This window comes from Melanotaenia boesemani, chromosome 2, assembly GCF_017639745.1.
Source record: "Melanotaenia boesemani isolate fMelBoe1 chromosome 2, fMelBoe1.pri, whole genome shotgun sequence".
Taxonomy (NCBI): domain Eukaryota; kingdom Metazoa; phylum Chordata; class Actinopteri; order Atheriniformes; family Melanotaeniidae; genus Melanotaenia; species Melanotaenia boesemani.
This window is the reverse complement of record NC_055683.1, coordinates 22,266,969-22,291,883: the sequence shown is the minus strand read 5'-3', so window position 1 is coordinate 22,291,883 and position 24,915 is coordinate 22,266,969. Positions and strand designations below refer to the sequence as shown.

The 24,915-nt window shown below is 37.7% G+C and overlaps 2 protein-coding genes across 9 annotated transcripts in view; both read left to right on the top strand.

Moving 5' to 3' along the window:
• The first annotated feature begins 1,488 nt into the window (after positions 1-1,488).
• LOC121634215 (lipopolysaccharide-induced tumor necrosis factor-alpha factor homolog) lies at positions 1,489-7,960 on the top strand. 2 transcript variants are annotated; one of them, XM_041976735.1, is made up of 5 exons: positions 1,489-1,665; positions 6,008-6,196; positions 6,459-6,506; positions 7,518-7,662; positions 7,812-7,960. In XM_041976735.1, the coding sequence occupies exons 2-5, from the start codon at positions 6,019-6,021 to the stop codon at positions 7,915-7,917; spliced, it is 477 nt and encodes a 158-aa protein (XP_041832669.1). In that variant the 5' UTR covers positions 1,489-1,665; positions 6,008-6,018; the 3' UTR covers positions 7,918-7,960. The 2 variants fall into 2 exon arrangements, with proteins under 2 accessions (XP_041832669.1, XP_041832662.1); XM_041976728.1 differs by having other exon boundaries at positions 1,492-1,665; positions 6,004-6,196.
• A 3,443-nt stretch (positions 7,961-11,403) lies between these two features.
• spag9a (sperm associated antigen 9a) overlaps positions 11,404-24,915 on the top strand; it is a 28,486-nt gene continuing 14,974 nt past the window's right edge. Inside the window, exons 1-14 of one of the 7 annotated variants that reach the window (XM_042012009.1) lie at positions 11,404-11,905; positions 15,337-15,457; positions 18,081-18,151; positions 18,260-18,348; positions 18,496-18,646; positions 20,701-20,787; positions 21,808-21,943; positions 22,517-22,610; positions 22,694-22,815; positions 23,538-23,549; positions 24,029-24,043; positions 24,308-24,365; positions 24,477-24,629; positions 24,790-24,841. In XM_042012009.1, coding sequence (XP_041867943.1) covers positions 11,606-11,905; positions 15,337-15,457; positions 18,081-18,151; positions 18,260-18,348; positions 18,496-18,646; positions 20,701-20,787; positions 21,808-21,943; positions 22,517-22,610; positions 22,694-22,815; positions 23,538-23,549; positions 24,029-24,043; positions 24,308-24,365; positions 24,477-24,629; positions 24,790-24,841 — 1,461 coding nt within the window. In that variant the 5' untranslated portion in view covers positions 11,404-11,605. Of the gene's footprint in view, positions 11,906-15,336; positions 15,458-18,080; positions 18,152-18,259; positions 18,349-18,495; positions 18,647-20,697; positions 20,788-21,807; positions 21,944-22,516; positions 22,611-22,693; positions 22,816-23,537; positions 23,550-24,028; positions 24,044-24,307; positions 24,366-24,476; positions 24,630-24,789; positions 24,842-24,915 lie in introns of all 7 variants that reach the window. The other 6 variants (XM_042012001.1, XM_042012043.1, XM_042012016.1 and 3 more) reach the window with 6 other exon arrangements.

The following is a 24,915-nucleotide window of genomic DNA, read 5'->3' as shown; positions in this document are numbered from 1 at the left end:
GGGTTCCAAATTTCTAATATCCCCAAATAAAAGTCCTCAATAATTCTCAAAAAAAAGCTCACGTAAACACAAATCACAATCAACCAACAAAACAGAAAAGATAACTAAAAGTGTCCCAAAATAACAGGGTCAACGCTCACAGTGGTGGAATAAGTCTGAATCAAACAAAACTCAAAGAGAGCACCTCAGACAGGAATATAAAGTCTTGTCAAACTGACAACCAAACTTTAACACTTAACACTAAATCCCAAATCTCAAGTCCACACAGGATATCAAAACAGCACACACACAAGCGAAAGCTAAACAGGCAAACTGTGTCCCACTGTTTACAGCTGCCCCGAATGAAGGATGAGTGATCGTCTCTTTTGAAGTCAACCCTGCTTCCTGGTTGGGCAGCCGGTCCCAGAACTGGAGCAGCCGCTGATCAATCAGGATGACTGGGAGGAGGAGTCCTGGGGAAATCCCTGCAGTCATTCAAATCAGCCAATAATTCAATCATGCCACCAGGCTGGAAAAGTCACAGGGCTGTAACACCATTTCACACACTTTGGCTGATGGAAGAAAAAAAATAGTTCCTGCCAATTAATTTAGAGAAGATTCTGATATTATAGGTACTTTCCACTGTATTCCACTAAGTGATAGACTCCATTTTTACCCCAAACGAGTAAATATCAATATTCTAACATGAAAATCTATTCTAGAAAACAAAAAACTGGTATTGGTAGTATCGATATTTTGGTATCGATCTGCACATCACTATTTTTCAGTACATGATTCATCTAGTGTCACAAGATAAATCATGTACTGCTGCCGTAATAAGCCGGGGAGGTCTAATTCAGACTTCAACATGTGATTGCAAAACGCAGTCCATTTGCTAAAATTACTTTATTTTCCAGTGGCACAGAGGAAGGGGCTCTGTATGATTAAAAAATATTAAACTTGTCTGTCAGGTTCAGTCTCTTTTTACAGTAGCACTCCTGCATGTTGTTCATCTGCTGAAATCTGTGTGAAACTTTAACTCAACTGACGAGTGCTGTTAAAAAGACAGCACAGGAAGGTGATGGTGTGAATCAACAGGAAAGAAGCACACTGGTGTGCGTTTAGTGTGGTCTACAGCCAAATTACAAAGGAAAGTCATAAAAATAAATCCTCTCTTATTTGTTTAACCATAAGTGGTCTGGTTCACACTGTTGTCCGTGTGTTCTTTAACACATAAACACTGCTGCAGTCACGCTCTGAAAGCTGAAAAATAAAACAAATTACTCTTTGTAATGACAATACACTTTCTGTTCATGTTTAGTTTTGTGTTCAAGTCTCTTAGAGTTGCTTTAGTTCTTATGTGAATAGCATTTGAATGAACAGTCCAATGCCTTTTTCTTTTGTTTCTTTTATTTTCTGTCTCTCACAGTCACATGGAATAATGGGAGGAGAGAATAGAGAAGAGGAGGGGGAAACCGTAAAGTAACTCAGCCAGCTTTGCTTATAAACGAAATACCAGAAAGCTCTTCCTCTCATTAACAACTTCTGTAGCAGTTGTGTTCAGTCAGGCACCAAACAGTCCTTTCTTCTGTATCTCGGATTTGCTGTTTTTCTTCAACGCTCAGAGATCGAGGAGAGGCAGTGTCACTTTATATTTTTGCTGATGTTGTTGATGGAAAGTCACACGTAAGTTGCTTTCTATTTTACATTAGTCGACACATATTGAAACTGTTACTGCCTTGTTAACATGCTTCTGTAATCCTCAGCACAGACAGAGTAGGAAACAGCCCTTCTTAAAAAAAATGGCCCAGTTTCCTTTTATTTTAGCACTCAAGATTACCATGCCTTCCACACCCAAAGTACACAGACTTGTGTCTGTAAGGTCAAAGTGTTGTAGATTAAACAAAAATAGAATCGTCCTGCTGCATTTCCTACATGAAACAGGGTGAGGCACAAGCGCAATGCTCTGGTTAAATATTACTTTATTTGTGTGTGTGGCTCATGTTGCTCTAATTGATTTAAGATGGGTTTACAGCAAGACAAAGACAGGCTTTTGAGGAATGAGTGGGCCTGTTTACAATGGGCAAGACAGATGAGTATACGAAGTGAGTATAGAATGTACTAATCCACTGTTGTTGATTCAGCCCATAACAAAACGAAAGCTAAATTAAGTGATCTTCCACCTGTTAAAAAAAAAAAAGAAAAAAAAAAAGGAGAGCCTCTCCCTCTGAGCACATTACTGATAAAATAAATCGCCTCTTGACTATTACAGTGAAACGAGTGCTTTTCCATTTTGGTACTTATACTTCTTTAGAACATTTCAGCTAATAGTTACATTGAAAATGAAACATTGCTGGAGTTAAAACAACATTTAATCAAACAGGAAAAATAAATCTTTACCCACTGTAGCAGCAGCTTATACAGTATCTCACAGAAGTAAGTACAACCCTCACATTTTTGCTAATACTTTATTATATCTTTTTATGGGACAACACTATAGAAATTAAACTTTGACCAACAGAATATCAGTGTTTAGTTTTTATAGTTTGGTGGCCTGTATATCAAAGTTTTGTTTCTGTAGTTTGTCCCATGAAAAGATATAATGAAACATTTGCAAAAATGTGAGGGGTGTACTCAATTCTCTGAGATACTGTAGCTCTAGATGTTAAAGCATACAGCAAAATGAAAACGAGTTAAATTTCACTTTAAGAATAAAACATGCAAATTGGCTCACTCACATTGTTTAGTCAGGGGTGCTGAAGTTCCACAATTGTATCTAAAAAGCTGATGTAACTCTTTTGCTCATGATTATTTACTTTAGAAGGTTTCTCTGTGCCAAAAAAATAAAACATTTGCCTGGCAGTGCACAATGAACAGATCGGCATGGGCATGTCCAGTCCATATCTCAGGAAGAGGATCTTATGCAATCCAAGAATTTCTCTTAGAGCTATTTCTAAACAATTGATGATCCAACATCAACAATTCCAAAAATGTTACATAAGTATGAGTAACTTAGAACGATATCCATTTCACCAAGGTCTGGAGTTATAAATGGGTCATTAACATCAACTAATGAGAATAATTGGGGATGGTCAGGAAACAGTACAGAACCCTTAGGGCACATGCCTACCATAAGCTGGGGTTTTGGTCAAACTGTTAAGAAAGCCTCGCTGATCTCAGTAGAAATTGTCAAAATGTTGTTAAGGGAAAATTCTTGGAAGAAATCTGTAAAAATTGAGGAAAAAAATTTTACACTCAGAATTAGAATACAAACACCCTAAGCTGTGATGTGAGTCTGCAGCATTGAACATATAAATGTTTGAAGAACACAAAAAACATTTTAGATACTTTATATGATTGCATTTACCATTATATATTAGTAAAATAAGACATATTGCTTTATTAAGGATCCAGCATCCAAGGGAGAGAACAAGGCATAAAAGTGAAAGTTATTCTTGTCTTAGGGTACTCACATATACCTTCTAATCCTGAAAATTGTTCACGCAGATTGTAATTATACAACTGTATAAATGTCATGAAAGTGTTGCTAGGACGTTGCAGTCACAAGGAATTGTAGGATTGTGGATCATTATACCTATTCTTTCAAGCTCCATCCCTTTGTATTTAGAGAATTTGAACAGCTTTGATTATGGCTGCTACTGCTACACATCTGGGTCAGTACACTCAGGAATCGTAGTAAGCATAAAAGGCTGGAGCAGTAGTGTCATCAGATACAGTGAGTTTATGTTATCATGAACCTAGCCTGCTGTCCAAGACAAATTAAAACCCGGAAGCCTTCATGTTTGCAGCTGACCTCATGGTACTAGATATCTTTCTGGTGTCAAAGTGGCGAGGACCTAAATACAGGCTGATTAAGAGGCAGAAGGCAGACGTAATGCAGGAACAAATTCAGATGGTGAATACTGATGCAGACCAACCAGGAAACAGGTATATGACATGAAGACTACAACAACCTGAAAGGAGGAACTGAGACCAACAGGCTGAAATACACTGAAGGACTAATGAGGAACAAATTAAGTGAATGAGCAAATCAATCCAGCTGTCTTAATGTATGGGCCATAAACTACGTTTTATGGCCTGTTAAGGCAAAGATTGGGTTATTTGGATGCAATGATCTGCAGCATATTTGGAAACAAAGGTGAGGTTGGGAACTCAGGTTTAAGTCTCTGGACTGGAAATGAAGTTGTACCACTGTGGGTCCCTGAGCAAGGCACTTAATCCATAATCGCTTCCTGGAAATCAAAACAAAGCAGTCCATTGCCGTCAAACAGCACTGTATTTAAAAAGGACACAATAGAAACTTCTAGAAGTTACTGAATGTTTGCTATGCCATTCAAAATTGTAGGTTAAATCTGTGATTGTCAAAAGTAGTAGTCATATGTGAAAATAATCCAGAAACACTGCTGTCTTGTCAGGGCCAAAGCTCTCTTGAACTGGACTCAGGTAAAGAGAAAAGTTGTTATGTAATCAGATGAAGTGAAATTTTAAATCCCTTTTAGAAATCATGAATGCAGCATTCTCTACATCAGTGTTTCCCAACCCGGGGTCCGGGACCCCCAAAGAATACAGGAGGTTCCGGAGACTTTGAACATTCAGATCCATTGTGATTAATGTCTAGACATTGTTCCTGTTTTAAGAAAAAAAAAGTAAGGCTATATTCTATATATTTAAATTTAACTTTATTAAAGGACATGACTCAGCCAGAATAAATAATTTATAGTGCAAATCTCACTTTTAAAAGCATAAAACCAAGCATGGTTTCAGCACGGGGTGGGGCAGGGGTCTATCGCTTTTTAGTATTTGCATGAAGGGTGTCCTCAAGGAAAATAGCTTGGGAACCACTACTAGATTAAAGAGGAGCAGAACCCTCCAGATTGTTATCCATGCTGAGTTAAACATCCTCTATCTCTGATGGTCTGGGAGCACATTAGTGCCTGTTAAGCTGAAAGATATTGCATCTGGAAAGGTGCAATTAATGTTATGTTTTTTTAAGGAAGGCATTACATATTTTACAAAGCTAACTCTCATTTTGTATATGGTTGGTTCGGCCATTAGCGGCTTTATTTTCTCTGACATCAATTGAGTTCCCTTGGCTGTTTGTTTGAAATCATTGTTTGCTGAAATGTCCACCCTGGTTTAATCATCCAGGTAGAAGGCAGATTTCTTTAATCAAGAATGTCTTAGAATGTTTTTTCACCCTTTATTATTATTATTTATTTATTTAATTATTTATTTGTATGCAACAACTTGGCAATGAAACTTTTTATAGACAAACAGTTAACCAGCTGATATTAATTTGCATTGATAAGGGGCATTGAATTGCTTTCAATTACTGGTGACAACATTCCTCTTTCAAAGGTCCAGCAGCTGATCTCTTCAGCTCTAAGACTTTCTTTGCAAATCTGTATTGCACATTCATTAACTGACCCAAAATATACTTCAGTAAAATAAAACAACAACAACAACAAAATAAGCTCTTAAGTTGCTAAATTTTGTTTTGCTCACCATTTCACAAGAGGATTTCTGGTGTGAGGGGCTGTTATCTCTTACCCAGTGAGAGGCCAGGTAACTCTAGCCCCTGCAGCCTTTTAAAACAAGAGGAAGCCTGTTTGAATAAAGAGTTCTTTTTTTAAATGGAATATTGTTGCTCTGTACTAGTGGGCGCATTGAAAAGAGGATGTGGTTAAGAGTGAAATCTTGCCAGTAAAACAGTCATCTGGTTACATGTTCTCACTTCCTCCTGCTCATCTTCTTGATTAAAAAAAAATTAAATATGATGCTATCAAAATAACACGAAATTGTGCAACTGGCAGATGGAAGAATTAATCAGTATAATTTTATCACCTCTTCCACGTACATCCATAACCGTTAAAGTTATGTCATCTACATATTGTGCTTGTCCTTTAGCTCATTTATTGCAATAAAAATGTTACTTTATACTTTTACTTAATTTGAAAAGGAGGTGATTGCATGAAAGGAATAATAAACATTTCTCTTATTCAGACAGAATTTTTGAAGATGGAAAAAGGATACCCCCCACAGGAGTCTGCTCCCCCCTACCCTGGCCCACCCCTGAATTATCCAGGTCCAATGTCGCAGCCAGGGATGTACCCTCAGCCAGGGATGTACCCTCAGCCAGGAACATACCCCCAACCAGGTTTCTCCCCATCACCTGCCCCTCCTACATACCAGGGAGGTCTGTGTTCTTGCTCAAATTTCTACTATTTTACCTTGTTCCCAAAGTTAGTAAATGCTGCATTGTTCTTTTATTGCATAGGCTCCATTTAACCATTAAATAAAATTACAACATCCTGGTTAAGTCCAACTTAAAAAGGAAGTAACACACCCCAGTACAGTTCTTCTGTTTTATGGAAAAGCAGTTATGTTTCAGTATGTGACGTCTGTTTGTTTGCTACTTTCCCACCTCGTTTTGTTTGATTGTATTTTCTATTTGCTAGGTGTTGCTTTTGCTCCGGTCCCAACTGCACCTGCACCTGTCACAACAGGTGAGGAGGAAAATACTGTTGCATGAAAAACACAATATGCCTCATTCATTCTTTTTTATTGTATCTAGGAGCAAAGGCATAGACATGTAAAAAATAACTCACTCACCACACATTTGTAAGAACTAATCTGTGAACAGACAGAGAATGTGTGTTAGTTTAGACCTCTGCGGTGGGTGATGGAAATCTTTGGTTTCTTAACAAGCTGCTCAGATGAATAGCTCTGTTTGTAGCCTGTCAGTGCCTGACAAAAAGCTTTTGTTCTGGGTCTGCTATGTGAACAGTCACATCTTTGGATATCAGTTTTTGCTATAGAAGAATTAGGATTCCTGTCACAAGTACATTTTTCAGTTGAACCCATGCATGACCTTCTGATGTCACAGTTCTACCTTACATAAAAAGAACTGTCTGAAGTATCCTTTATAACTATACTACCATTTATTAAAATACAGTACTGCTGTCCTAATGCTTCAATAGCGCAGCAATTTAAATTACAAGACAAAACCCATAGGAAGGCAAAAGTGAAATGACAGTAACAGAAAAAACATGTAAAAGTGCCTTTAAGTGCATGTTATATGTAACTGTTACTGGACTATTAGCAGCCTCTCCTGGTTATGTTGTGCCAATGCAGACAGTACATGTTATGCTCAAATCTAATAACAACAATCTTGAATAAAAAGTCTACAGTAACAGCCTTTTTCTTTCTTAACAAAACAAAGTGAAAGGTAAGCACACACTGATTCATCTCTGAACATTTGCTTGGCTTTAAGACTAAATATGTCTCGATGAATCCACATGAGGCCAGGTTTTGTTCAAATAATAAAATTCTTGTAGAACTCACTACCAGCATGATCAGCATCTGCTAGGTGGACATAACTTTTAACCATTTAAATATGACAGTGAGAAAGGTGTCCATGATGTGGACACTGCACTTGTTAATAGCTTATGCTAATAATTATGGAGACAAAAGAGTATGGAAGTAAATCTTTTCTGTTGTGTGTTTCTCATCTGTAGTTACTCATGTGGTAGTAACACCAGGCCTACATGACATGCCGGGACAGACTGTGTGCCCCCAGTGCCAGCAGACTGTGATCACCAAAACGGAGCACACACCAGGACTGTTGACCTGGGCAATATGTGCAGGCCTCGCCGTCTTCGGGTAATAACCTGGTTTGAGAAGTAATCTGCAGCATGTGTTGTTTCAGAAAAAATAAAGAGGAAGATACTCAAACTAGAAATCTGAAACTAAAAAATGAATACACAAGATTAAAAGGTGAACTTACAGTTCTCCGCTGTTGTCCTCTACAGGTTTTGGCTGTGTTGTTGTATCCCTTTCTGCGTTTATTCCTGTCAAGACGTGGAGCATCGCTGTCCATCCTGCCACAGAATCATCTACGTGTACAAGCGCATGTAAAACTATACTCAGACTCAGACGTTAAAAAAAGAATAAATCTAATGAAAAGACAGATGTAGGTTTTCTACTCATGTTTTTTATCTGCTCTTCCAAAAAGCTTTACATTTATTCTTGTTTTTTTTCTTTATGAATCAATATTTCTCTCTTTTTTTTACTGATTTAATTTGTCCACTATTTTTTTGTCATATTTCTTCAATTTAACCTGCAAGCACTCATTTAATATAGACCCCAATGAGATGATTAAGTTAATTCATCTTAAATTGAATAAAGAACATTTTACTGGGTTAAAATACATAAAATACATAAAATTTAAATATTTACACAATTATTTTTGCTACCTCAGTAAATCAGTATCTAAAGTCATAAAATAATAATCTATATCATTTATCAATATATCATTTCATTAAACAATGTTCTATTATTTCATTAATCATTTAATATATTTAATTAAACCTATTTCAATCTGTGTTACACATTTTAAATTCTACATCAAAGGTGTTCCCTTATTCCCGCTCTTAAATACACAATCTACAGATTTGGAATGGCTTTTTTTCTTTAATGATATATATATTTTTAAAATATTTTATTGACTTTCCTTTGTGTTGTTTTCGTGTATGTCTCTGAAATCTTGTTTTACAATAGATTCATGGTGTTTCTCTGAAAGTTACTGCCGTCTATCATTTTTTAAATAAATAAATAAATAGTTAAAAATAACACAGTGTACTGATTTATCAATGCTTTTGTCAAATGAAACTGCTCTTAGTATACACAAGGAGAACTTAATTGGCTTATTTTACATGAATTTTACATTTCATATTTTGTGTGTTTGTATTAAGAGTCAGAGGTGGCCAATGTCAGTGTCTCTTGGGCTTTGTTCTGATTGTCTGTGTTTATTAGCCATAAATTAAAATGAATAATTGTCTAAACATAGCGCTGCTGTCGGGCGCAAACCTCCTTTCTCCAAAACTGTCATTTTTCAAAAAATGAAAAAAAACTGTATGGTTTTGTAATAACTGGACATAATGTCATCAAACTTTGTATTTTGTTTTAATCATATATTGTTGGTTAAATATTTGTAAAACAACAGACAGACATAGAGGGTGACCAATAGTACTGATTTATGAAGGAAAACAAAAATCATGAATTTTGGACATAGGAGGTTTTGGCCCGACAGCAGCGATAGTTAATAAAGCAGAAAGGGAAAAAGAAAAAGAGGAAAAGAATTTCCATAAAATAAATTGAACATGTATTTATTTATTGTTGATCTTTGCAAACCTGCAGGACCAGCACATCTGATCTTTAAATTTGTTTGTAGATCCACCTTCTTTCTTTGAGGAAGTAAAATCCTGGAGAGCCAGCAGTACCAGAACCAGACTGCCCAGTAGGTTTATGGTGGGGATCTTGGGGGTGGGGATTTTGCTGTCATCTAAAAATCCCGCAGTTATTTTAATTTTAAAGTCCACCTGCATAAAGTCAAAATATGAAATGATCTAATTTTATAGACATCTGTAGCGGAAGTCCAGGAACTCCATCATCATTTTACTAAATGTACATATTTAATTTTTTTTCGATGCAACACAGTAGTCTGTGACTTACCCCCGCCCCAGTATCTGCAGCCTCACAGCTCTGCACATGAAGCCAAGGATCCAGTCTACCACCACCAGCTGACAGGAAACCAGAGTTGATCAAATCAAGCTTCACATCCTGCACCCCAAAAACAACCCTCTTGATTTTCTAAGGACCTTTTTGAACCTGTTACAAATATTTCCACTTGGTGATCCAGATTATTAATGCAAAGATGTTTTATTTCTCGTCTCTTTTTAATACGATCACTGGTATCACAGCAGCGTGTGTGAATGTGTGTGAGATAGCAGCTCCCCTGATAAGGTCTTGCCCACCCTTTATGTGGGAAATACCTGGGTGGTGGAATCTGGAAAACCGACCATGCAGTTAATTTCTGCTCTTCTTTGAAAAAAATGGATTAATGAAAATTTAAATGAAGCAGATTTGTTTAAAGTTTTTTTTGTATCAGGTGGAAATCACAAAAAATAAGGTGAGTAAAAGTGTATGATTTATATTCGTATCCTGCTCCAAACTAAATATTGTAATTTACCTGTCTGTTCTCGTTATTAAAGTGTCATCATACTAACCCAAGATGTGTTGTGTGCTATTAGCTATTATGTGCTATTATTGTTGTTTTGTAAGGTTTAGTGTCACTTTTATTGCTCTTTGTTTGAAGGGAATGACACTCAGTCCTAAGATTTCACCACAACCCCCATTGGCAAGACATTTTAATGCAACAAAAGGACACACAAAATCTGGAAAATTTGTAGAGATGACAAAAAACTGGTCTCAAATTCCATTCCTCAATGGCTATTGTTCTGCAGATGTTTCTCTATTTCAACACTTCTGACTAAAATCTGTGTATCATTGTCCAGAACTTGACAATAAGCTGATGAATCCATTTCACTTGAATTCACTGAGTTAGAGCAGGGAAACATCTAAAAGTTGCAGGACAGTGGCTCTTTGGGACTGAAGTTTGAGACCAGTGCTCAAAAAAGTGCATAAAGTGGGAGCTATTATACACATTGTCATGATGTCATGTACAAGGAACAAATTTGAAAAGGGTCTTCAGGTAGCAGGTAGTGCTCAAATCCCTGGCAACACAGAACCCAGAAGGGGATGTACCATGTTGCTTGTAACTGTCCCACATTCCTGCGTGTACAATAAATCAGTGTAGAACAATTAATCCAGAACGGAAATGTTTCTGTTTGACAAGAATAATTTCCATAAAATGTATTTTGCGTCAATATTTCTAGGTTGCAAGAACATCTACATACAGTAGTTTGTGCTCCATTTTTACATCTTTGTACGATTTTACAATTAAACTTATTACATCATAATGTGATACATTTATATATAAACATGAGCCATCCAAAGGTATTTTAGTATTATTGTCCATTTTATATGTTACTACACATAATAACACTCTATAACACTAAACTTAAAATAATTATTTTTACAGTTAGTGTACTTTTAATAGACAAATATGTATTTTTATATTTTTATTATTTCATTTTTAATGTACTTTTTTGTTTTAATTTTTCAACTCTTATTATTACGCTTAATTATATTAACACGATATAAATACAACAGTACGTTACTGCAAATAATCCTACGTTTGTAGCATGATGTGACGTCATCACGTGATCTGGTCAACCACTCAGCTGTTAGATGGTAGATTCATAAGCCGTTGGAGATACTAAAATAGGCCATGAGAACTAACATTTATTAGAATAGAATTTTTTTTAACACCAAAATCTTATTTTTGCTAGTATATTACTTTCAGGGACCATACATATATTTGTAGGCCACCCTAAAATAAAAATAACGTTCAGCATTTCGGCGTTTAATGCACCGAGCATTGTGATTTCCTAATAAAAGGGGACATGGAGAAAAACAAGCTTTGGAAGAGCATTTGAAGGCAGCACTGGACAAGTGAAGAATAAATAGGAAGAAATCCACGTAGCCTGTCTTGCATTGTAATTGTCATTTGTGCGTTGTTCTCAATGTATCTGTCTGTTTAAAGACAAGCTGTTTTAACTTAAGGGGGTGAGGGTGTTCATTGTGGCGGGGTAACGCGGGTAAACCCACAGTGGTCCTGTTTGCTGAAAGGGAAAGGACTAAAATGGAGCTAGAAGACGGAGTTGTGTACCAGGACGACCCGGGGACATCAGCGATGATGTCTGAGCGGGTATCGGGCCTGGCCAACTCCATCTACCGCGAGTTCGAGAGGCTTATCGGCAAATACGACGAGGATGTTGTGAAGGAGCTGATGCCGCTAGTTGTGGCCGTGCTGGAGAACCTGGACTCAGTGTTCGCGGAGAACCAGGAGCACGAAGTGGAGCTGGAGCTCCTGAAAGAGGACAACGAGCAGCTCATCACCCAGTACGAGCGGGAGAAAGCGCTGAGGAAACACGCGGAGGAGGTGAGTTATGTGGAAGTAGAGAAGACACAAATAGGGAAACACGACCCTCCGCATCCTTTGAAGAAGAATAAGAGCAGCCCCGACTGCCTTCTTCTCCCAGCATCACTGAGCGGTTAACTAACCTCTACACGTGGCCTGCCAACATCCATGGTGGTTACCGAGGATGTAAACAAGGCAGAATCATCAAAGCAAACGACACACTGATATGGCTCCGTGCCTGTCTTTTCTAGCAGGATTGTGAGTGACACAACTCTTTAATCAATGCAACTGTATCAACAAAGCCATAATAAACAAAACTCACACACCCCTTTGTCAGATACACCAATAATCTATCAGCTTTCTTATTGCATCAGTTGGTGGAGTCATGTCTGAGTCCCCAGAGACCCTGAGTGAAGAAACAGCAGGTGAAGTGACTCAGCGTTTTGGGTCATCACTGTCCCACTTGTAACTGTAAATCTAGGCATAGAGACCTGTAAATATGACAAAACATCTTACCACAGGTTCATTCAGGATACTCACAATGATGATGATGATATTTCTGTATTGAAGGCTATGTAGGGTTTACCTCTTACCCTAAAATCAGTAAACTTCCAGCCAGTCATATTTTAATCCTTTCACAGCTTCACAAGCTCCAACATTAAGTCCATAATATTTCTTAATGGGAGAAGAAGTCCACTTCTCCAATGCAGTAATACAAAATTCTCAAGAAAACACTTAAATTTTGGGAGCGGATGCTGATAAAGCTGTTAACATATGCATGTAATATCTTTATATTATGACCTGTTTAAAAGGGGATAATTATGGAGGTTTGTATTAGTAAATTATGTAATGTTGAATTCAATTGAATACCACTGTATTTCTCCCCAAAAGGAACTTTTTATTGTTACAGTATAAATTGCGTAAAATTAAATTAATAAGGAATCATATCTTTGTAAAAAACAGACAAACTGTTGGTAACTTGTATAATTAGAAGTGAGAGAGAGAGGAGTCAAAACTAGTTAGCAACAATTTGTGGAAGATAGATGCTAAATATACACCTGCCTCTATACGTGGGCTGAAGGAGGGTATTGAATGTGTTTTAGGTTCCTGGGAATTAATATCACAGATGCTACTATTATATAGCTTCACAAGTAATTAAGACTGTTCAGAATCGACAGTGTTTCTTTTAACTTAAGAAAGGTTGGCGTCCAAGCTGTTGTCTTCAGACAAGTCTTCAATCCTACTGAACAGAGATATGTCATTCCTAGCTGCTCTAGAAGTCTAAATCCCATGCAACATTATTTGCATCATACTTTGTAACTTAAGTTTTTATGCTGATGAACCTCTAAGTGCAGTGAGTGGTTTGAGGTAGCATTTGTAAAGATGTGGTTAATTAGCATATTATTGATGATGGAGCCATCATCTTTCTCAAAAACAAATTCAATGCACTGCTTTAAGCTGAATGGGGATTTTGTCACAGTAACCAGAGCTGATTTTACTCACATTTATCAATTAATTTTACCATCTGAGAAAAGGAAAAGAACATGTGAAGAAGATCAGTTTTATTGAGAATTTGGCTAAATTTGCATCTTGAAAAAGTGTAACATTGGAGCATGTTTGGAGAACTCAGAGTCCAGTTGAGCATATACATGCAGGAGGTACCACCTACGTTATTTGGGTGTGTTAGTCCAGTTTTGAGAATCTTTTTGTTTTTGGGTAAAGTTTAAGGGGGACTAACGTGTTTACATGCATTTTAAGTCCAGCGTTAGTCTGACTAACATAATATTTTAAATTTTGTTTGTATTTATTTTATTTTTGTGATGGAGACATGATCAGTGCATGCTTCATTTCCTGTGATTAAATACTTGTGGGAAATATTCTCATATTCAACTCCACACCCTTTGGTTATGGTATATTTTTGTGTTGTTTTAGTGTGAAAACTCAGGGAGGAAAACCCCTGATGGACATTAACAGGGTCATTTTTTTCAGACTTTATCTATCACTGTAAGTGAATTCTCCAGTTGTGTGTTTATGTTTTTTCAGGGACAATTCCCAAAGTGTTTCGTGTGTGGTTTGTGTTATGAATGTGCCCTGAGACGCTGTGCTGTATGACAATGGATAGGATGTGACTCGGGCCGTCTGCTGCAGCTTGTTCCTTTGGCCCAGGGCATTGCTACAGCAGGGAAGTGGATCCAGTGTGCTGTGGACCCTCTGCAGCCTCAAGGCAAAGTAGCACCAAATGCTAATAAATATGCTAACTGACACCCCAGCTTCACATTGTGTTGTTATAGCAACACATTATAACAAATATATATACACATTTATTGTATGAACATGAAGCTGGTGTTTATGGGGAAAGAGTTTGTCCACACCCTAGAGGACTGACCAGGGGTGTGTCGAGCCTGCTTGAGAGGCATGGCGTTACTTCCAGGTCATGTGATCCTTTGTTTGAAGAACGTCCTCCAGCTTCCATTTTTGCATTTTCTGCTTTTGTGTCATTGCCCCCCCCCCCCCAAACACACACACACACACACACACACACACACACACACACACACACAGATGACTTAAACAGTTCAGTTTTTCCACACATCTGAACGCTTTTTATGCTTTTTACTTACTGGACTGATTACCTGGTCCAAAAAAAGCAATGCATGTGTGGTAAAAAGTGCTGTAGAAAGCAGCCTATTTACCATTCAGAGCAGGTCAGCCAGTGGCTGAGTGCAGAAATAAAACTCGTCCTCCGTCCTCTGATGCTATTGCAACTCTCATTCTTCTAATCCCTGAAATTGATGCAGTCATGACCTGAAAGAAACCATTTAGTTCATAACTGATTAATACATGCAAATAATTTGTTTACATTTAGAGAATAAATCTGCTGTTTAGATCATTTAAACCCATTGCTATCAGATGAATTTTTCTAAGGGTTATATATATAATATATATGTATATTTTTACACTCAGCTCATACAATGTAGTTTCCTTTGTGTTTACTTGCACACTGAAGCAAAGGAAGACTTGTGTGCCCAGACAGGGAAGGGGAACCACATCAGGGCCTTGGCTTGCTCAGCTGAACAGGATGTGGACGAAGACACACACATCAACACACAAATATTTTCTTGTTCAGAGGTCCACCCTGAAAGAAACCGGAAGGAAGCAAGAGTTTCTGACTCCAATTTAGATATTTTAAAATCTGTCGTCACAGATCATGTTGTAGATTATCACAGCAGCATGAGTGTCTGTGGGTGTTTGGCAGCTATGAAATATCTCCTCATGATTAACATTAATCAGTGTAGCGGTGAGTAAAGTAGTAACTATGGTAATCCTTTTTCTGTATTAGTGGCCCCAGCGTTAGTGTTAAATTATCGGTTGCACCTTTCTTAGACACACAATCATACAGTGTGATGCCACTGAATCTGACCAAGCTTTCTGTATGTGTGTTCTTTGAGTAGAAGTTCATAGAGTTTGAAGACACTCATGAACAAGAGAAGAAGGACCTGCAGAACCATGTGGACAGAATGGAGTCTCACTCTCGGCAGCTTGAACTCAAGATCAAGAACTACGCAGACCAGAGTAAGACCTCAATAATATAAATACTAGAGCTTGTCAGCAGTATTATCATTTATCCTGTATGTTTGCCTCCCTGTTGATGCCATTTTTCATATTTAATTCGAATGTCTTTCTTGGTTTGTCATAACACAAACACCATATACTAATTTTCTCCATCTTTGCAGGGGTGACAGTAATGGGATTATAGGATTTCTGTTACTCACACCCCCTCTAATGTGGCATTTCATTACTACTTATCTTATTGGTGGATTAAGTGTTGGAGGCAAAGTTATTGGCTGATGCATTTCGTCTTGGTGGGAAAAAATAGAGATGAAAAAGTGGAATCACACACTGAATTTCATCTAGTAGCAAAGCAAATCAGCACAGCTGGTTAAAGTGAATTAAACCTCAGCTTGCACAACATAAAGAGCTTAGTGTAAAAATAAGTCTTTTTCTGAGAAATCATACGTAATGCAGTAATGTGTTTGTTTGACCAAATGTAGTTCCCAGAGTACACACACACACACACACACACACAGACTGGTCAGTTAGTGGAATCAAGTCACCGCCACTCCCAGTGGTAAATCATTCATTCGCTCCTGTATGTTGATCTGAGGCATAGTCCACATGCCACATGCTCCTGTAAAAGTATAAAGGAATTGGCAATATAATAAGCAATGGCTGTGCAGCTTATTGTTTTTGGCTTCTTGTAATTACTGTCTGATTGCAGTTATTTAAGCCGATCTTGACCGTCTTGTGGAATCTCAATTCACATATATGAACAGAACTGGATTCAGCCAGCCACGATGGTTTTCCACTAGTATTTCTACAGTGTTTTCCACAGTTGGGGTTGGACTGGAGCTTTCTTTTTAACATGATGTCTTTGTCTGATTAGAGAATAACTCACAAATTACTGTGATTTTAACCCAAAATAAAAAGGTGAGATAAAAAAGTTGGAGCAGTTGATTTTATTTTAGTGGAACTGAAAATGTGGCATCCGACTACAAGACTTTCTAGAACAGACACAGTTCAAAGTCATTATTTCTGTAACATTTTGCCCTGTGCTAGATTTTTACAAAAAGACTAAAGAGTAAACAAAAACATGCTTTTTAATCCAATGCTTTTACAAGAAAAGGGATAATAAACTGTAAAAATGTGTATTTGTCTTATAATTAGGTTCATAACATACAGGACTCCGAGGGTCGAATAAAGATATCAGTGATAAAAGTGCAAATATCTGTAAGATAACTGACCTCTTGATTATATTTAAAAGCCCCAAATTTATAAGGCCTCATTTTTCCTTATTTGTCTGCACAATCAAGGTAAGTTCTAGGCTGATTTTAAAATCAAAGATAGTTTCTATTTCTTTTAGCAATAGAATAAAGGTTTAAAGCGGCACCACCAAACTTTTGCACCCCCTAATGACGGCACATTAAGGATCTGTCTTGCATCTTGTCTCTGGCCAGTCCAAGTCAGTCCGATGTTGACTCTCATTTAATATCTTTCTCTGTCACTTGCTCTCTTCTATAAATGTCCTCTTGCATTTTTTTTAATGAATCATCTATGGTAACTGTTCAAAACAGCCAGTGTGTTTAAAAATAAATAATAAAAAAAAATTGTGAAGTGCGATTTTACAGTTTCACTGCACTGCAAGGCAACGATGGCTCCAGCAATGTGCCTAATGAATGTCAGTGTGCCATCAAAATAAGTCCGAAAAGCTGAGGTTTAATGTCAGAAAGTTATGTAATGTTGCTTAAACATGTTAAAACACTTTGATGATGAAGACGTTTACATTCACATTCAAACCCCCTTCAGCCTGCCATTAGCTACCATGTTTAACTTTATATTAAACATTCATTAAACAGCTCCCAAACAGATCAGAAACATTACACAGTTGTCTTTTCTTCTGTTTAATTTATTTTGATTGAATAGATTTGACAGATGTTGGGTAAACACATGATGCATTCAACCAGTATTAATTCAGCATAATTAATGTTCAGCCTCATCGCCACACACAGTTTTGACATACTTGCTAACGCAGCATTCACAGACCGGAGGGATTGCTTCAGCTGTCTGTCTTGTGTGTCTCTTCCTTCGCTTCATTACGTGTCTCCAGAAAAATATGAGTCACAGTATCAGAATGAAATCCCACCGTAGTGTCAAAGCACGCGGATAAGTGAGGCTTCATCAGACAACATGCACAAGCTGTAGCCGCTGTAATTGATAGTATCCAGGCTTTATGCTGCAAATGTGTCTGTTGGAGCAGCTCACAGCGTGGCTTATGCTAAACTTGATGTGCTAATAGGGGATTAGGTGTTTTTGTCACCTTCTAAGTAGGCCCAACATTGAAACCCATTTGAGTGTGATTACCCCTTTGCCTGCTACACTCATCCTGATTTTAGTAAAATTCTTATTTTTTTTATAAAATTGTGCTACAGTTCAGTCAACTATCACACAAACAAGATTTGAAACAACGGTGCAGCCCTATTTCATGCTGATAAATTGAAAGTCTAAAATGCTAATTCCTTTCCGATTCAGCTTTAGTTGGGATTTTTGTGGCTGATCCAGTATTTATTATCAGAAAATTTGTTGGTTTTTCTTGTGAAGTGACCAGTTTAAACTGACAATGGTTGTGTTTCTTCTTAAGTCGGCAGGTTAGAAGAACGCGAGGTGGAGCTCAAGAAGGAGTACAACTCCCTCCATCAGCGACACTCAGAGGTAAAGTACAGAGCAAGAATAAGAGGAGGAAGGAAATATTGTAGAGTTGCAATCATTTACACGACTTATGACAAGTTTCTTCTGAGTGTTTTGTTTTTACTTGTGCAGATGATCCATAACTACATGGAGCATGTTGAGAGGATCAAAATGCAGCAGATAAGTGAGACTTCAGAGTCTGGTGCGGTCGGCCGAGTCAGGTACAATCACGATGGACGTTTGTGTTGTCATGCAATGTTTCATGTCTGATGGGTCGGGCAGTGGAGAAGCCACAGTAAGCCCTTTGTGGTGGGATGGTTTATTTGGACTTAAAAGAAACACAGTTAAAATTTTTCTTATCCCTGAAGGAGAGAGCGACCTCTTTCTTTAGGGATTTTCCCTTCATCTGGGGGGGCGTCGCTCATAATCCCAGATTCCCACGCTAGAGCAGAGACTCCGGGCACAGAGGGCTGGAGGTTCACGGATCCATCACAGCCACATTCCAACACTAGTCTCAAGGTGGGTGTGTGTAGCACCTCCCTGTGATAATTCCTGTGATTTTTCATCAGAGAATAAATTAAAAAATATCAGCCTGATGACTCACTGGGGCATCTGGAAGTGGATATTTAATAACTGGGAAATATAAATAATGTCTGCCACACAGACCAGCAAACCAGAAATTTTAGCAACATGTCAAAGGTTGTTTGTCTAGTCTACTGTTCTAAATATGATCTAATGTTAAACACAGTCACTGTTGCAGTTATATACAAACATAAAGATGCACACGAAATCTTTGCAAAGATATGACCATTTTAATCATGTTTCCAGTTGTTTTGCCAGAGCTAGAAGATAGAGGAGGTTTATCTTTGGACCCATTTGAAAATAGAGCGACTTTGATAAGGCTTGGGTGTGCTTATGTGTATTTTAGTGGGCTCTGACAAGGGCACCTCTGTTTTCAGACTCCTTTTTAGCCACTGATGAATATGCAAACTTCCTGTGCTGCAGCACTCACAGGAGGTAATTAAACGAATGACATGAATATGCATAATCGCTTCAATTTCCTTTTTTTCTTTTTTTGTTACAGAGACTGAAGGTTTTCAGTGTGAGTCTACTTCACATCAAAGTGCTGTAGATAATATTGGGAAGACAAATAATTCTTCATATTTAGACATTAAAGTCATGCAAGTTATAACTATGTTTTTCTTCCAGCTGCAGTTTCTCTAAGCGGGTAGTTTCTTAGCATATGGGTTATGCTTGTATCTGTGGCAGTTAGGACCTGGAGGGTGACAGTGATATTTCATTCCACTGCTGCATTTCTGTTAAAACTGGGACATCAGCTCAGCAGCGCAGTGCATGGTGGGAGTGATGTTGCTGTATGGCATGCAGCCAGTCACTCAGACAGAGAGAGGGAGAAAGGCTGGCTGCAGTGTGATTGGGTCTTATGTAATCACAGCTACAGGGTGGTTATTGTTGTTGCACAGCCTTTTGAACACGAGTAACTTTGATATGCAGACAGGCACTGGAGTTAAACTGAGACGTCATATGGATTTATGGCAGCACAGTGGGGAGGGTGCAGTGAGAGAAATGCGTGCATGATCAGCCATGATCTAATGTTCATCAACAGTATGAATCATTTAAGCAAAGTCATTTCATTGCCTCTGAAACTGACTTATTTGCACTATCTTTTCTAAATCATTTATTTAATCTAGGAGAACCACTGAGATAAACTGTTTTTCAAGCAAATAATCCAATTTTAATTAAAGTTTAGCTTTTAAAAAAGTTTAAACATATTTTAATACCAAACTTGTTAATCCAATTCTCCAGTAAAACAAAGAAAAGTGTAAAATCTCTACTTTTGAAAAACCACTAGCTTGAAAAAAGTGAAACCTTCCACTAAATATCAGAATAGTGGCAACTTATTTTCATTACTTTTTTGCTTATTGACTTATCAGTTAATTAGCAAATGACTTCACAAAAGGTCTTTAGTGAATTAGTCTCTATTAACCCCTCAAGCTCTGTGTCTATGTTTCTCAAAAATTGCATAACCATAATGAATTAAGTAATCCTCTGCAACCCCGACATGTGTTTAAATACCTTGGAGTCATAGTGAAGGGAACCTTTATGAGTTTTGTAAAGATGAGTAAATACCAGTATACTGTATGTGTTACTGGTGAAAGACACCGAACCCCTGATTGCTCCTGATGGGTCGTGGTTAGCGCCTTGCATGGCAGCTTCCGCCATCAGTGTGTGAATGTGTGTGTGAATCGGTGAATGTGACGTACGCTTTGGATAAAAGCGCTATATAAGTACAGACCATTCACCATTTATCTGTTCTCAAAGTCTCCCAACTGTGGGACTTCTGCTTTTAAAAGGTTAAAATGAATTTTTATTTATAAGTTATACAAAAAAACTGTCTGCTATGTTAGTGATGGCTGTATGTGCACACACAGGCTTACAGGCTAGTGCAAACACTTCCATTCACTTCTCAGACATGCACACTTCTGGGTGTTTGCATTTCTGTTGAACTGCTTCTCCACATATGAGCTTCATTGTTACTCTCCCCCCCCAAGCAGTTGGACTTTGTGGACCCCCCAAAGGAAAGGGAGGGTAAAAGTGCGCAGGACTCTACTTGGGGGAATTCACTGGCAGACGACTGCAAGGTAGTTGGATGAGTGTCAGCATCTGCACTCCTGCTCTGGCTGTGGACGCCACTGTGTGTGTTTTTGCGTGTTTGTGGGCTTCAGTGCAGTAGTTTCCCAAACTTTGCTGTTTCATCTTTTCATCAGCGCCACCTCATACGTTGCACATTTAGAGACCATCACTTCTGAGACCACCTGTGCTGTGCAGAGCCCCATGCAACCATGTCCTGTGCAAACATATATTCTAAAGTGCATATATGGAACTGGTTAATTTTTGATGTACTGAAGTCACTAACAGCTTGGTTGCATCTGGACTCTGATTTAGTTTTAATCTTTTTTTTTTATGCACATGTTTTATATTTTACTTTGCTTTGTATTTTTGCTTCATTCATGTAGGTCCTCAATCACATCACTGCACAATAATATCATCATACATTTCTAGCTAAATCTCTGTCCCTTACTGCTGTAGTTATTTAGCATTAAGCTGAATTATAGTGAGATTTTAATTTCAGTTTCTTCTCAAATAGTTTTAGTTTGTTTGTCCTCTGTGGATTAGCACAGTGTAGCTGTAGAATAACAGCCCTGTTGTTTTTCTGTGTGTTCATGGTAGTTATGTGAAGCACTCTGTAGTCTGTGTAATGCTGTGTGAATTTGTGTTGGTGTGCCAGCTTTGTGTTGTTCCTGTCGTCTCTGTGTCTTGATGTCTTTGATGTGGAAGTTATCATTGATCCACATACAACTTTTAGTATTTAGGCTGTTTCATTTTTCTTTTTATTAGGCTCCAAATACACCACAGCACTTGTGTATGTGTATTTGAATGTTTAATGATTTCATTTCCTAGTTGTATTTTTTTGTACACAAAATAATTGGTTATTTGCTCGATATTGGAGGTAGCTGAGAAAATTGGAGTCTTGCACCTGCTGGTCACAGTTTGACCAGTTTCTTTTAGTGATCTTTTTTTTTTGCAGGTTTATTTTAAGTTTTGTTACTGTGAACGTATTAGCATAAATGTTGGTGTAAATAACTCCCTTTTCACAACAGGAGGAGCTATCAGACTTCACTGGCTCCAAGTCTGCAACACCAATGTCCACCACTGCCTCAGACATGGAGAAGGAGGATGGGAACAGTAAGAGCACGGAAGTGCAGGCCGCGCCCGGGACCAGATCCATATCTGTGGGTAAGTTCAAATATAATCCTGTTCTTTTCTTTATTTTATTATTGTTTTTTAATGATTGTTAGACATTTTTTTAGCAGTCTTTTAAAGATTATAACAAATGGCTGCAATCATTGAATGACATTTTGACTGTTTGCTTGGCAAGAATCTCGTTGTTGCTCTACTTTAAAAAAAAATATTCAGACTTAAAAAAAACAAAACAAAAAGGTATACTGGTACTCCCAACTTTCTCATAAGATCAAGATGTGCAGTCAGGATAACAAGAGGCAAAAACTATTCTCTGTAATATCAAACACGTAAGCAGTTTATAATGCAAAAATATCACAAAGAAACATCCTTTCTCCACCATATTCAGTTTGTCTAAGACATCAAAAGTTTTAAGAATTGATCAATTATCTCCTTATGATTAACATTAGGAAAAAATACACCAGTGGAGCTTAATGCAAAACCTATTAATAAACTGAAGAGACTGAAGTTACAATAACATTCAGTTACTCCAACCATTAAAAGGAAGAGCTGCCATTCACTGTTTTTACCTCACCTCTCTAATTCCTACCTACTGTGTGTCTTGTCCAGGTTTGCCTGAAAAAGAGGACAGTGCAGATGTTCAGGACATCATTGAGTCCACTCCTGAACTGGACATGGATCTAATTGGGTATAAACCCCACAGGTAGTACAAGGAGCACACTGCGGTTTAATCACTTTTTATTGTGTAGCAAAACATCATCCCTTACCTTTTTATTTTTTATGCAGTACTCCCACTAAAGGCATTGAGAACATGGCATTTGACCGCAACACAGACTCTCTTTTTGAGGAGCTGTCGTCTGCAGGCACTGGGCTCATTGGGGATGTGGATGAAGGGGCCGATCTTCTAGGTGAGTCAAGATTTTATCTTCACTGAAATTGATGCAGTTCTGTCAGATCATACAAGGATATTTCATGGATTGTGTGGAACAAACGATATGTCTTAATTGCTTGGATTTCATTAAGAATTTGACCAGTTGTTCTTTCCTTGGTATTTGCACTACTTTTGAGTTTCCCTCTGGTAGAAGTAGAAAAATTCAGAGTTGAATGGGAAAAAGTTTTGATCAGCTTTCTAGAAAAGTAACATCCTCTTAATAAAACTTTGAATCTCCTTTTAAACTTTATTTCCCAGGCTCTGGAAAAGCTAGAAACTGTCTGAGAGGTTGAGAATTGAAAATAATGATGCAATCTGTGTATCGCTCTTGGCTTGTATATGCCATTTTTCTTAGTTTATTAAAGAAAACTTCCATTGTATCAGTTAAAACTAAGCTTGCTTTTGCAAAATAGATATATAACATGCATGCATGTTATTTATTTCTCCATCACTGTTGTGTTTTTTTTTCTTTCTCCCCCACCTGAAAACAGTAAAAATGTTTTAATTAAGCTTTCAGTTCTACTTTCGACCAGCATCAGCTGTTGAAATGATAAAAAAAGTCATTGTAAAACTCCAGCACCTGCTTAACGCTCCTATCCTCTGGTCCAGCTGTTGTATGCTCTGTTAGCCATCTACTCATGTTAACATCACCTCTTTCTCTCCCGTGTCTCATTCTCTGGCTTTTGTCCATAATCCCAGTGGAATACTCTGGTGTGTATGACCTCAAACCTTTCCTCAGTTTAACATTTTTCTGTCCATTTTGACTTCCGCTCATACGTCACCTTCTGTCATTTCCACCATTGTTACACCCCAAAGCTTCATCTTCATCATGTTTGATAACAGTTGGCTTACAGTAGCATCAGTAATGCACAGTTCATTCTTCTTCTGCAACTTTTTCTTTTTGTTTTTACAGATTTGATGCATGAATGATGAAGGTCAACTCTTTCTTTTGCTGCTGTAATTTTCTTTTTACAGCTTAAAATCTATTTTTTGCCCTTGAACTCTTCCTCTTGTCCTCTTTGCTGCTGCAGTTGAGTGAATTGGCAGCAGCTGTCTGTTTTGCTACATATTTAGCTCTGGCTCTGTCATCATTTTGGTCATTCCACTGTCTCAAACTATATCCGCATTTCTCTCTCTCTCTTTCTCTTCCTTATTCTTTCCGCCCGACTTGGATTGCATGGTTTTCTCAGACCTTAGTTTGATTGGTAAGACCTCACCCACTCTATCCATTCTGCTCCTGTCGTTCATGTGATATGTGCTGTGAGTCTGTGTGTGTTGGTAGTTTGTAGTAATGTTAAGCCAGTAGCAACAAATATCTCACTAGGAGATATTTCACATCCAATGTTCAGTCTTATTTGATTAGATCTTATTATAAATAGACTGTAGTGTTAAAGTAGTCACAGCTGTATTGTTTTTGTCAGCTTTTCTACATTATTTTATAGGTAATAAAATTCTAATCTTCTGTTCAGGAATGGGTCGGGAGGTTGAAAATCTAATTCAGGAGAATTCACAACTTCTTGAGACAAAGTAAGTTCATATATCAGAATTTTTAGACATTCACTGTAGTTTAAATGTGTTGTGGATTCAGCACATACCAAAAAAAAAGGAAAATATGCCTTTTCTCCATGCTTTTTTCAGGAATGCGTTGAATGTGGTGAATAAAGACTTGATCCTGAAGGTGGATGAGTTGACCTGTGAGAAAGAGATGTTGGAGGGGGAGCTGGAGGCTGTGCAACAGGCCAAAACCAAGCTGGAGGAAAGAAACAGAGAGCTGGATGAAGAACTCAAAAAGTAAGAAAGCAGGAAAGCATGTTTGCTGTCTGTTCGGGTGCTTGGTTGTGTGTATTTTTAACATAACTGGCTGAGGACAAGACTTTTTTTGTTGGTTAAAAATCTGCTTTAGCTGTTAATAATGATATCTTGTCAATTTATTATTATTTTTTTTTTCCAGAGTGCGATTAGAGGTGGAGGAAGTGAGACAGAAAAACAAAGATGAAGAAGATGTGAGTTTTTTTCTTTCCTGCTTGTGAAACATCTACATACGTCCTGTTTCCATCCCTACTCCTAAAAAGACTGA